Source organism: Heterocephalus glaber, unplaced genomic scaffold (genome assembly GCF_053883595.1).
Source record: "Heterocephalus glaber isolate CG9 unplaced genomic scaffold, H.glaber_assembly_v1.0 deba00000470, whole genome shotgun sequence".
NCBI classification, from domain to species: domain Eukaryota; kingdom Metazoa; phylum Chordata; class Mammalia; order Rodentia; family Bathyergidae; genus Heterocephalus; species Heterocephalus glaber.
The window spans coordinates 18,073,828-18,087,715 of NW_028258145.1; the positions used below are offsets into that span (position 1 = coordinate 18,073,828).

The 13,888-nt window shown below is 40.4% G+C and overlaps 2 protein-coding genes and 1 long non-coding RNA gene across 13 annotated transcripts in view; 2 read left to right on the forward strand and 1 right to left on the reverse strand.

Annotated features, from left to right (window-relative positions):
* The window catches only part of Trabd2a (TraB domain containing 2A), a 28,855-nt gene extending 21,666 nt beyond the window's left edge, over positions 1-7,189 (forward strand). Inside the window, 2 exon segments of the mRNA XM_013072083.3 lie at positions 6,581-6,669; positions 6,672-7,189. Of these exon segments, the coding sequence (XP_012927537.2) occupies positions 6,581-6,669; positions 6,672-6,757 (175 nt within the window). The 3' untranslated portion in view covers positions 6,758-7,189.
* Positions 1-13,888, forward strand: part of LOC110349097 (uncharacterized) — a 127,892-nt gene that overhangs the window by 73,602 nt on the left and 40,402 nt on the right. The window lies entirely within an intron of this gene.
* The window catches only part of Dnah6 (dynein axonemal heavy chain 6), a 243,015-nt gene continuing 237,680 nt past the window's right edge, over positions 8,554-13,888 (reverse strand). For 2 of the 6 annotated variants that reach the window (XM_087204323.1, XM_087204324.1), the window contains one exon: positions 8,554-9,825. In XM_087204323.1, the coding sequence (XP_087060449.1) occupies positions 9,722-9,825 (104 nt within the window). In that variant the 3' untranslated portion in view covers positions 8,554-9,721. The remainder of the gene's footprint in view (positions 9,826-13,888) is intronic. The other 4 variants (XM_087204320.1, XM_087204321.1, XM_087204322.1 and 1 more) reach the window with 3 other exon arrangements.

Sequence of the window (13,888 nt, forward strand, 5' to 3'; positions counted from 1 at the left end):
CTTGGGCTGCTTCCAAGCTTTAGCTATTACAAACTGTGGCGCTATGAACATGGGTGCACATATATCACTGTGGTATGATTCTTTTAATTCTTTTGGGAAGATACCCAGTAGAGGAATAGCTGGGTCAAATGGGACCTCTAGTCCTAGTTCTTTGAGGTATCGCCATACTGACTTCCACAGTGGTTTCACCAGTCTGCACTCCCACCAGCAATGGAGAAGGGTTCCTTTCTCCCCACAACCCCGCCAGCATTTTTTATTTGTTGATTTCTTGATAGCAGCCATTCTTTCTGGGGTGAGGTGGAATCTCAGTGTTGTGTTCATCTGCATCTCTCGAATGACGAGTGATGTTGAACATTTTTTCATATATTTGTTTGCTGCTTTTACTTCCTTGTCTGAGAAATGTCTGTTCATTTCAGATGCCCATTTTTGAATGGGGTCTTTGAATTTGGGGGGTCTGATTTTTTTCACTTCTTTACATATTCTAGATAGTAGTCCTTTGTCTGAGGTACAGCTGCTAAAATTTTTTCCCCATATTGTAGGTTGTCTGTTAGCTCTGTTGGTGGTTTCTTTTGCAATGCAGAAGCTTTTTAATAAGATGAGATCCCAGTTGTTGATTCTTTCTGCTAGTTCCTGTGCTGCTGAGGTTTTGTTCATGAAGTCTTTTCCATGCCAGTGTCTTCAAGAGTTCTACCCAACTTATCTTCCAGCAAGTTTAGTGTTTCTGTCTTAATATTTAGATCTTTAATCCACTTCAATCTTAGTTTAGTGCATGGTGATAGGTATGGGTCTAGTTTCAATCTTTGACAGGTTGAAATCCAGTTTTTTCAACACCATTTATTAAATAGGCTATCTTTCCTCCAATGAGGGTGGTTGGCTCCTTTGTTAAAGATGAGGTGGCTGAGCATATCTGGAGTTGTCTCTGCATCTTCTAATCGATTCCACTGATCCTCAGGTCTGTTCCTTTGCCAGTACCATGCTGATTTTATCACAGTAGTTTGTAGTATAATTTCAAGTTGGGGACTGTGATACCCCCAGCCATGTCTCTGTTGCTTAGAATTGCTTTAGCTATTCTAGGTCTCTTATGGTTCCAAATGAATTTTTGGATTGTTTTCTCTAGTTCTGTGAAGTATATTGTTGGAATTTCAATTGGCATTGCATTGAATCTATATAGTAGTTCTGGAAGTATGGCCATTTTCACTATATTGATTCTTCCTGCCCAGGGGCAAGCGATGTCTTTCCATTTTCTTGTATCCTCTTTGATCTCTTTTTTCAGAGTGCTATAGTTTTCAGTGTAGAGGTCTTTTGCTTCCTTTGTTAGATTGATTCCTAGATATTTCATTTTTTTGGATGCTATTGCAAAAGGAATTGTTTCCCTAATTTCTCTCTCAGTGAGTCTGTTATTTGTGTACAGGAAGGCTATTGTTTTTTGAGTGTTGACCTTGTATCCAGCTACTCTACTGAATCTGTGAATTAAGTGTAGAAGTCTTTTGGCGGAGCTTTTTGGGTCTTCTATGTAAAGTATCATATCATCAGCAAATAATGACAGTTTCACTTCTTCTTTTCCTATCTTTATTCCTTTTATTTCTTTCTCTTTTCTAATTGCTGTGGCTAATGTTTCAAGAACTATATTGAACAAGAGTGGTGATAGTGGACATCCTTGTCTTGTTCCTGATTTTAGTGTGAAAGTTTCAGTTTTTGACCATTTAGTATGATGTTGGCTGTTGATTTTTCATAGGTACCCTTAATCAGGTTGAGATAAAGACCTTCTATTTCAATTTTCTGTAGGGTTTTTATCATGAATGGGTGCTGGATTTTGTCGAATGCTTTTTCTGCATCTATTGAGATGATCATATGGTTTTTGTCCTTGACTCTGTTAATATGGTGTATTACATTTATTGATTTACGGATGTTGAATCATCCTTGCATCCCTGGGATAAATCCGACTTGGTCAGGGTGTATGATCTTCTTGATGACCCTCTATATTCTGTTTGCCAGCATCTTGTTGAGGATTTTTGCATCTATGTTCATTAGGGAGATTGGTCTGTAGTTCTCTTTTTGGGTTGGGTCTTTCCCTGGTTTTGGAATCAAAGTAACACTTGCTTCCAGGAGTGAATTTGGAATTATTGCTTCCCTTTCAATTACCTTGATAAGTTTAAAGAGTAATGGCATTAGTTCTTCTTTAATTGTCTTGTAAAATTCAGCAGTGAAGCCATCCAGACCTGGGCTTTTCTTTGTTGGTAAATATTTTATCACATTTTCAATTTCACTCATTGTAATTGGGGTGTTTAGAATTTCTATATCTTCTTGATTTAACTTTGGCAGTTCGTATGTATCTAGGAATCTGTCCATTTCTTCTGTGTTTTCCATTTTATTGGAGTAGAGGTTCTCAAAGTAGGTATTGATGATCCTCTGGATTCCTGTTGGATCTGTTGTGACTTCACCTTTTTCATTCTTAATTGCATGTATGTGTGCCTTTTCTTTCCTTTTTTTGCTAAGGTTGGCTAAAGGTTTATCGATTTTATTTATTCTTTCAAAAAACCAACTCTTTGATTCATTGATTTTTTGTATTGTTCTCTGAGTCTCCATTGCATTGATTTCTGCCCTAATCTTTATAATTTCCTCTCTTGTATGAGCTTTGGATTCCTTATGCTCTTCTTTTTCTAGGAGCTTGAAGTTCTGCATTAGGTTATTTATCTGAGTTTTCTCTGTTTTCCTAATATGGGCATTCACTGCTATGAATTTCCCTCCTAGAACTGCTTTCATTGTGTTCCATATATTCCTGTATGTTGTACTGGCGTTTTCATTTACTTGTAGAAACTGTTTATTTTCTTAATTACTTCTGTGACCCATTGGTTGTTCAAGAGGGTGTTATTCAGTTTCCATGTGTTTGTTGGGGTTTTGTGGTTTCTTATGTTATTGATCTCCAATTTTATTTCACTATGGTCTGATAATATACAGGGGGTAACTTCAGTTCTTTTACATTTACTTAGATATGTCCTATGAGCTAGCATGTGGTCTATTCTGGAGAATGACCCGTGTGCAGCTGAAAAGAATGTGTATTTTGATTTTGTGGGGTGGAACACTGTGTAAACACCTATTAAGTTCATTTGTTCAGTAGCTTGGTTCAGTTCTAGAATTTCCTTGTTAACTTTTTGTCTAGATGATCTGTCTATTTGTGATAGTGGGGTATTGAGGTCCCCCCACTACAATTGTGTTAGTGTTTATTTGGTTTTTCATGTCTATTAATATTTGTTTTGTATAGTTGGGGGCATTTGTATTTGGTGCATATATATTTAGGATTGTCATCTCTTCCTCTTGGATTGTTCCCTTCAGGAGGATGTACTGACCATCTTTGTCTCTCTTAATTAGTTTTGGTTTGAAATCTACTTTGTCTGAAAATAAGATTGCTACCCCTGCTTTCTTCTGGGTTCCTGTGGCGTGGAGAACTGTTTTCCATCCTTTTACTTTCAGTCTATGAGTTTCTTTTTGAGTTAGGTGTGTTTCTTGTATACAGCATATTGTTGGATATTGTTTCTTAATCCATTCTGCCAGTCTATTTCTTTTGACTGGTGAATTGAGGCCATTAACATTGATGGTTATAATTGATAGATATTGATTTATCCTTGTCATGATGTTTTACTTTTGTTGGCTCTTTTATTTCTTATTTTTTCCCCCTTTCCCTTTAGTGTCTTACCTTGCCTGGTGGCTTCCCTCTGTTGGGCCTCATGGAGTTGTGACCTTCATTGCTTTTTTCTAGGATATTGTTTAGAATTGCTTGTAGTGCTGGTTTGGTGTTCATGAAATTTCTCAGGTGTTCTTTGTTGTGGAAGTATCTAATTTCCCCATCAATTTTGAAAGATAATTTTGCAGGATACAACAGTGTATTATTTTCTTTTAGGACTTGAAATATTTCACTCCAGGCTCTCCTTGATTTGAGGGTTTGTGTTGAGAAGTCTGCTGTGATTCTGATGAAGTTTCCTATGTAGGTGATTAGTTTCTTTTCTCTAATTGCTTGTAGGATTTTGTTTTTCTGTTGGGTTTCTGGGATCTTGACTATTATATGTCTAGATGTAGATTTTTTTTGATCATGGCTAGTTGGAGTTCTATATGCCTCATTTATCTGTATGTCCAATTCTCTACCTCTGCCTGGGAAATTTTCCACTATTACTTCTGTGAACAGTTTTTTTATGTCAGTTGTGCTTTCTCCTGTTTTTTCATGGACTCCTATCGTCTTATGTTGAATCGTCTAGAAGTTGTTGGATTGATTTCTCGTGGTCCCTTACTATTTTTAAGAAATCTCTATTTTCATGGTCTCTAACCGTGATCCTGTTTTCGATATCTGATATTCTATCTTCAGATTCCCTTAATCTGCTGTGGATACTTTCAATGGAGCTTTTGATCTCCTGAATATCTGTTTGAATCTGTTTCATGGATCCCATTTCTTTCTTATGTTGGGCGATCATGGTTTCCATTTCTTTCTTATGCTTGGTATTCATGGCTTCCAACATGTCTCTGAGCTCATCTATTTTTTTATCTGTTTCTGTTCTAGATCCTCTAATCATGTCTTTCACTCTGCTCACCATCTCTGCAGTTATCTGGGAGATTATTTCTGCTTTGAATTTTTCTAAAGCCTCATTCATGTGTTTTGTTACTTCCTGTGCTCTCAGTTCAGGCTATCCGGGTGGTTGGTTATGGGACTTTTCCATCTCATTTCCCCCAGGATTTACCCTTGGTGGGCTGGAAGTCTGAGTTTGTGCCTTGCTTAAATGTCTTCTCATTTTTGGTTTTGGTACTGTCTTTGGTTTAACTCCTGGGTTGATTGTTTGAAATTGCTTATTGTAGGTATCTTTGTTGCTTGTAATTAGAATCCTTATGGAATGACTGCTTCTCAGAGGTGTCTTACAGATATAGCTGGTCTTTAAGTTTTGAGTCTCTAATGACCCTAAGACTATCTCATTTTCCTTATACTAGGAAGGTTCATTGACTAGATCAATACCAATACCTTAGCCCAAGTGATACAATCAGCAACACGATTACATCAAGTACATTTTTGAAAATGACAATTTGTGGTAGTTATTAATCTATCACCTTTAGCTGTGTGAATTAAATCAAGATCGAGGACCAACCCAACATATAGTGAATAAACTCTTCAATATAACAACTTTTCCATTTGAGATGGGGAGTTAGAAGGGGTTGGGGAGGGAGGGATAGATGGGAAGAAGGATAGGGGAAGGTTAGCAGTGTGGTCAGAGGACACAGGTGAGAAGGAAAAAGAGAATAATAGGAAAATAAAGAAGAACTCCGAATGAGGACCAAAACAGGGACAAAAAGGGAAGATGAACAATGTGGGAGAACAAGAGAGTGAGTGTAAGAGAGAAAGGGAAGAGAAAAGAAAGAAGAGAAGAAAAGAAAAGAAAAAAAGGAGAGAAAAACAAATATTTGCAAAGAGTAGGGGAAAAAAGTTAAAGATAAGAGGAGCAAAAGAAAAGAAAAGAGAAAAAACCCAAAATAATAAAACTAATTTTGGGAATAAAAAATAACCATGCAGATGAAGGGCCTCTTTCAGGGTATGTCTCTGCTGTCACAGTAGACAATGTGGGTTGCAATGTGCAGATATAAGTCAATGAGTCTCAGCAAGCTAGTCACAGACCCGTGAGATTTAGGCAGATTTCTGGCTGCAAGTCCCAAGTTGAGCTCCCTGTCCTCCTGTAGGGTTGAACTCTGCAGAGTTGTATTGCAGGTACCAGCTGCCCTTCCCCTGAAGATAGTCTCAGTCCTTATGGGAGGTGAAGATGACTCCAACTTACCCAGTACGGTGGTCTGGTGGTCCAGTGTCCTCTGCGTCTTTGTAGTGTGGAACCAGGTGGCTGTACAGAGGAGAAGGGTGGGGGTGTGGGTGGGGTGTGTCCAGTGGATTGCTGCTGGGGTGCGGGCTGATTAGGCGCAGTGACTCTGCTTTGCATTTTTAATTGAGAAGCTGGCAGTAGGACAATAGGAACAGCTCCTGTTGGTGTCCACGTCCTGGGGTGGCTCCCCAACCATTGTTCATCAATTGAATAATAAATTCAGTACTTTTTCAACCTGAGCCCCTTTTAAGGTGACCATGGGGTTGGGCATTTTATATTTCAGCTGAAAGGACCAGGTGAGCTTGAGGACATGGGCCCTCTGCATGGCATTCACAGACCTGAACTGTCAGCAAGTGAGAGAGGCAGAGGCCCAGGGAAGAATCCTCTTGAACTGGCTTTGCTCTGTGGTGGCCAGAGAGGAGGAGGAGGGTCCCTGTCTCAGAGTGCCTAGAGGCTAATGATTACTGACCTCTGAGCTGGACCTTTTTACACCAAAACTTTTCGTAATCCTTGAGCCAAGAACCAAACCTGCTCATCTCATGTCTTCTCTCTTAAATTTGGTAGCAATAACCAAAGAAACCAAAGAAGCCCAAAGACACAGGAAGCCTACTAATGTATTAATATCCACTTGTGTCGTTAAAGGTGGGGAGATGAAGCTGTGGGCACTCGGGGGCCTCAGATTGTGTGGTGGCTTCTGTTGTGCTTTGAGGCTCTGTTTTTCTCTTGCCTCTTAGTGCTGTGGCCCCACAAATCCCTGTCCTGGACAGGTTTGTCTCTGCCGAGTTGTGGCTCCTTTGTCATGGACATGTTCATCACAGCCGGATGTGGCCAGCAGTGCCTGCCTCTCTCTCTGGACTCCCGTGCTTTGGGTTCTAGTACTGGCTTTCCAAACACAGACATCCCTACTTTAACAACTGTAGGAACTGGCCAAGATCCTGACCTTTTGAACTTGAAGGGTGGTAATTCCTATACTCCATACTCTGGCTCTGGCCTTGATATCCCCACCTTAGGAGAAGCGACTTTGAGGAAGAAACCCATTGGTGATTCTTCTCTTAGTGTGGAATGACTTGGGTTGTCCAATAGTGTTGGGGAGGGGTGTATAGTTTTGTAATGTAATGATTTCTATGAAAATAGTAAATCGTAAGTGAATTGTATAAAAATAAATACCTTTTTTGTGTAGACCTTTTTCATGAAACATATATGTGGGGCAAACGACTCTTGCTCTCATGCCCTGAACACTGTCACTTCCTCCCTCCCATGTCCTGACCTGCTTCTCCTTCCTGCTTCTTTTCTGGACACAGGGCAGTCAGTAGGCCTTGGATCTTGTGTTCTGTGCATCTCTATTCAAGGTCTGGTGAGCAAGGTGTGCCCAGTGCTCCCTGTGCTCCAACAGGCACTTTGTCTGTAACATGTGAGTCTCACCAACATCTGGAGATTGGGGGAATGGATCAGAGATGTTGGTTAAGAAAGTGATTTCCAAACTGCCCATTCCTGCCTTGTTATTTATTATTTACATGTTTATTGGCTATGTCTTATAAAATCTTACAAAGGATCTACGTAAAGTAAGTTACTGTAGAACTGCCTGGTTATGTCTGAAATGGGAACTTTGATCCCCCCACCCATCCCACCCTGGTTCCAAATCAGTCTCCCATCTGTGTCAAGGCTGCCTCTCAGTAGACAATAAAACTCCATCAGGGCTGTCCAGGACCCAGGCGAGGCCAATTTAGCTTAGCGTATTCTTGAATGCATAATCTATGAGTTGGTTGCTCTGGCTTCTTTTCCTTTCCTGGGCTTTCTTGTGAACTCATTCCCAGTGATTTCTGGGTCCCAGGAGGTCTCTTTGGTCTTACTGAGAATAGTGTGATGGCACTCAGGATCCATGATACCACCTTTGTTCTTTTCTATACCCCTGGTACTTCAGGGGTAGGAGAGCTAAAAACTCCCAGACTTCCTTGCTGCTTTGATTATATTCTCCTATGTGAGATACACTTAGTGACTACTGGAATGCAGAAATGGGGAAAGCACCTTTTATTTCAGCAGTGGTGGCCAGTTACATGCAGGCCCCAGCAGACATGAGTTTGTGCAGCAGCCAAGCTCTGCGGCCCACTTTCTAGTCACTGCTTCACAGGTGTGGAATAGGTGTGAGGTTGGCAGTTTCCTGGAGCTTTCTGATCTCAGATTATAGCTGCTATGGTGCCTGATGTTGATCCTTTGGCTTCTACAGCTGCAGCCATTCCTGTGCCTTTACTAGCACCTATTTCTGCTTGAAACATCAAGAGTAGTTTCTGATTTGTGCACTGAACTCTCATTGGTAGTAGTGCTCCATGCTTCTCTGTAACTTCCTTTTAACCTTAATAGATACAGAGATAAAGGTGGGAAGGCAGAGTTTAGATGGGAAAGAAGGATCCCTGTAGTTGATCCCATTCCTGCGACTCTTTGTAACAGAGTGGTGTGGCTTTCTCCAGTGGCTCACATCTTAGCTGGGTGGTCTCCTGATTTCTTGGGCTATATTATGGCCCAGGAGGCAAGCAGACTCTTGTTGATAGGACTGACACAAAATGGTTTGTTGCAGTGCCTGCTTGATATTAGCATTGGCCCAACAACTGCTTTTTTGCACAGTTTTCACACAGCTCATAAAATGAAAGGGGAAAATTCTGCCCTAGGGCAGGACCAACATGCTTTTTCATGGAAACAGATTCTTCCAGGCGTTGTACTGTAGCTCCAGAGAGTGCGTATCTGGAGCTATGGTCAAGACCTTATCCTGCTGCTTTGCCCTACCAGCTTTGATCACTGTATCAGTCTCCCATACAATGGGCTCTAACAGCCTTGGTCTGGTCTAGAAACAGAAGCATTTGGGGCCATGTGACTTAAGTGCTTGCTGGGTGTGTTAGCTTCTCTACAGGAACAGAATCAGTGGAATATATATGTCTACTTACGCAAGGGGATTTATTAGGCAGGCTTACAGGATCAGAGGTGGGAGAATCCACAATGGCCATCAGTGCACTGGAGAGCCAGAGGATTCAGTAGCTGCTCAGCTTAAGAAGATGGAAGCCACAGAACAAGAAAGATCAAAGATGTAGCACCATTCCAAGACTGAAGGCCTCGAAGTTCACTGGAGAGTTGATGATGTGAGTCTGCATTGGAAAGCTAAAGAAACTGGAGACTAGTGTCCAAAGGTGGTGGCGAAGACTGGCGCTCTTCCAAAACAGGCACACTTTTGTCTTTCCCTTTTTATTCTGTCCAGGCTACAAGCCTATTTGTTGGAACCACCCACATCTGGGATGGGTCTTTCCCCCTTAGGTTGCTGGCCTACATGTCAAACATCCACAGACATACCCAGAACCAATCTTCTAAGTGTTTCTTTTCTTTTCTTTTTCTTTCTTTTTTTTTTGAAGTACCAGGGATCGAACTCAGGACCTTGTGTTCGCAAGGCAGGCACGGTGCCACTGAGCTAAATCCCCAGCCCTTGCTAAGTGTTTCTTAATGTATTCAAATTTCATATATCATGATTAACAGTCACACCCGGCCTTTAATACAAGTGTAAAAAGGAACGGAGTCTGTGTAGGTGGTGAGGTAAGTCCTGACTGTTCTCAGGAGTCCCAGGAGGTTACTGATGGGAAGCCACCTGACACTCATATGGGGCGGGGGAGTGGGTCTAATAGATGGATGCAGAACCCACTGTCTGCCTCTACATCAGAGCTTGGATTACCCACAGAAAGCGGAACTCCAACACTTTATTTTAGATAATAAAGAGACATAACCACACTTACTGTCCTTCAGTCAAATCAGATGTAGCAATGTTTGCTCACACATACATTAGTCAGCCCCACCCCCACCCACATCAGAGAGGATCTCTGGGCTGAGGTGACCCCTTTTCACTCATTTAGCTGGCACAGCAGAGCAGATCCCTTGGCAATCCAGTAGTCTTTGGACCTCTTAGATGGTAAGAGGACAGTCACCACGAAGTTGGTTGAGTGGCCTAATTAAGTAAGAATATGAGGAAAAAACTGTTAGTTGAAGAATAACCTCTGTTTCAAAGAGACAGGATATTGAGAATTAAGATCTCTTGGGTTCCAGATCTGACTGTCTCTAAAGACATGGCAAATAGTTCTCTATAGATTCCAGTCTTAAGCTTTAAAAAGTGAAGATTTTTAAGCCAATGGTCCTTTTATATCTGTCCAGTTTAGGTTTGGTATTACTATGAATTGTGCTTCCAGTTTTCTCTAGTCTGACTCTAGGAGTGATGGGTTAGGATCCAAGCCTGAGCTTTCCGGGCAACTCCGGGGCATGCAGTGGTATGTTGGGCATCCATTCATTCATTAGTCCACCTGTCCATCCTTCCATCATTCTTTCTTTGGTCTATTCTGCTGCCATAAGTACCTGGGCTCCTGGATTTGCTACTTCTGGCACTGCCTTCACAGGAGCCCCAATCTGTGTCAATATCAGGGAAGGCAGTCCCAAGCAGAGAATACTGATACCTCCATCTCCTTGCCTTTGTATTCCATTCCCTGAATGACAAGCCAATTCCTGCATCTAAACTGTTAGGAAAGCAATCCCGGAAAGTTTTTATATGGATTTACTGAATTTCTGGGGGCCTGGAATTTAGCCCATGCTTGGGAAAGACCCAAGCTAAGTCCCTTCTTGCAACCTTCTTTCCCCCTTTTCCAGGCTTCCCTGGGGGCCAGCCAAAAGCATGCACTCTCCTCAAGCAGTCAGTGCCAGGGACTACACGAGGCCTCCTCTAAGTCTGGAGAAGTATGTGGGCCATAAACAGCACCTCCCTAGGTGGATTTAAGCAGTCAACTTGCTCTTGGCCAGAAATGATTGAGGTGCAGTACAGAATTCTGTCTCTGGATCTCACCTCTGCTTTCTGAGGCGTTCATTGTACAGTTCATTGTAGAGTGCTGAGATGACTCAGCAGTCAGAGAGTAACTGTCTCCAAGGAGTGGATAGTTGGGATTGGTATTTTTGTGGCTTGCTCACACATGTGACTGTTTGAATAGAAGTCCTGAAGGCTGATGTCAGAGGCCCTATGCCAAAGTTGCTGCAAAACCGGCGGTTAAAGCAAGCATATGGATGCTGTGCCCATGGATCATGGTTACAGAAATTAAAGGTGGACTGTGACATTGAAAGGAAGTTGTGGGTAACTGTGTGCATGTGTGACAAGGTGTGGAAATAAAGACTATGTCTGGCCTAGAAGGGCCGCTGGTGCTTGGTATACAGTATCTCAGACCCTTGGAGGCTTTAGAACTGTCAAGCCAGGCCAAAGATAAGCTTACTGCCTCTAGAAAGGACGAAGGCCTGTCACTAGTCCCAGCTGGCCAGCCTCCAGGTGGATGGGGCTATACCTCAGTGAGAGAACATTTTTTATATGCATGTGTGTTGCTTTTATTTTATTTTCATCAGTGAGGGAACATGTTTTCCATCTGAGAATAATGCAGGCCTCCGTGAACTTGTAATAATGTGAAAACTGCCTGCTTTAATTACATTTACACTGATACAACCAATAAGAGACTTAGACATATGTTAGTTTAATTAATTTTAAAATCAGCATCATTCTGTAATTTTCAACTTAAAAATGTATTGAGAAATTTTAAGAATGCAGTGATCTATGATCTAGACTTGCTGTTAACATTTGAACAGATTTTTCTGTGAAAAAATCCAAACATCATAGATACAATCTAAGCTTTTGCTCCTGACCTTGTCACCCATGCTCTTCTATACTCTTTCCATATTATTTTGAGCATGTACTAGACTACATACAATATTACAGTATGTATCTCTAAATCATGACTCTTAAAACATAAGCACAGTACCACTATCATAGCTAAGATATTAATAATTCTTTAATAACAAAAATGTAGTCACTGATTGAATTTCCCTAATTGGTGTGTATGTGTGTATTATATACAGATATATCTATATATGCATATATACATATGTAAAAATAGTATAGGTATCATATACATACAATTAAGAGTTAGTTTGTTTGAGTCAGAATTCAAATAAGGTATGTATGTTGCAACAATGATGTGTCTCTTAAACCTGTTTGAAGTGGTAGATCCTCCCCACCCCACTTCTTTTGCCACCCCATGTAACATATTTGTTGAAACAATCAGGTTATTGTTCTTATTAAGTTTCCCAGTCTGGATTTTGGTGACAGCATTTGTGTGGTTTGTTTGTTTGTTTGTTTGTTTATTTATTTATTTGATACAAGGTCTTATTACGTAGTTCAGGTTGGCCTTGAACTCACTATGTAGCCCAGGCTAGCCTTGAGCTCACAGCAATCCTCCTGCCTCAGCCTCCCAATCTCTGGGATTACAGGCATGCACTACCATGGCTAGCTCTGAGTTTGTGGTGATTGTAAGCACATTGCTCTACCCTATATAAAGGGGTGTTTAACTTTAAAAGTGTGATCCCACACAAGTTTGAGTTTTTTGGCAAAACCATTTCATAGGTTGTATGTACCTCCATCAAGAAACATACTATGTCTAATTTGGGGGCGGGATATTAGCAGCCATCATGATTATTACTTAATAGTTCATTGGTAGCTAATTATTTAAAATCTTACTGATGATTAAGTCTATAGAATCCACCTGTCATTTAATCTCTTTATATAGTGTGAGATAAGAATTTAGTTGAGTAGCACAATTTGTAGCATAATGTCTCCATTCCCAATCAGTTGTAAATGATGTTGCTGTTATGTCAAGTTCCCATATGTGCACAGGGTATTTCTGCACTCTCTGTGGTGCACTGGATCGATTTGTTTTGTCTTATGCCAGTGTAGCATCATTTTAATTCTAGTATTTTGACATTTGTTAGAATTAGATTCTTCTACTTTATTTTCTTTAAAAATATTTTTCTTTTTTTATTTCATGTGTCAGAGTAATAAATTCCATCAAAATTATATTTGTTTTATTGAGGATATTTTGAATTTGGATATTAATCTGGGAGGAAACTAGAGTCTTTACCATATTGAATCCTCCCCCCTTATGAACATGATATAGCTCCTCCATGTATTCAAGTCTGACTTTATTTTATAAAGTCTTCCAAAAAGATCATGCCCTTCTTTGTCAGATTTAACCCAAGTATGATCAATTTTGTTTTTGTTGGAGTGGAATCTTTTATTTCACTTTAACTTCTATTTTTTTTGATGGGATACTGGAATTCTGTTAATTTTTACATATCAGTCAGTCTTGCTGGACTTCTATTATTTCTAAAAGATTTTCTGTGGATTATTTTGGGCTTTCCATGGAATCAATTATGTTGGCAAATGATTCTGTCTCTTCAAATTCTTACATCTCACTTCATTTTCTTGTCTTATTAATTTGGCTAGGGCTTTCTGTATCGTACTGAATTGCAGGAACTAGAGTAACCAATGTGGTATTGTTTTGATTTTAATCAGAGCATCTAATATGTCATCACTAAGTATGAAGTTGGTTGCATTTTAAAATTATTGAATTGATATCATCAATGTCTTAAACTGAATGTGGTTTAGTGGGCAAAGACCAGGACATCCTCTGCTGTGGAAATACTTTTCACGTAGCGCAGCTCCCACAGCCACCCAGAGTTCCTTGCTGGTGCGACTGACCAGTGATGCCGACCACTTATGTCTGCCTTTCCCATACTCTAGAAGGCCAAAGTGCTGGGCTAGAACTTTGATCATGACCATTTAGGACAAATTTAAACAGTCTTCATCCTCAAAGTGAAATATTTCATAGTTCTCTAATCCTCTCACCCATAAGTTCACATCCACATCTGGGGAAGAAGCAGAGTCAGGGTTCAGGTGCTTCTAACAGATTGTTGTTTCTATGTCAGTGATAAGATTCTTTATCACTAGGATAAGGAATTCACCTGCCTACCTTACTGGTCTACTGAGTTTTCACCATGACTGCTTGTGATTTACTTAGGTAGTATTTACTATGTATTACTATGTATGTATGTATGTATGTATATATGTGTGTATGTGTGTATGTACATAGTGTTTACTATATGTCGGGTACTACCCTAAGCACTTTACAAACATCAACACATTCCTTTCT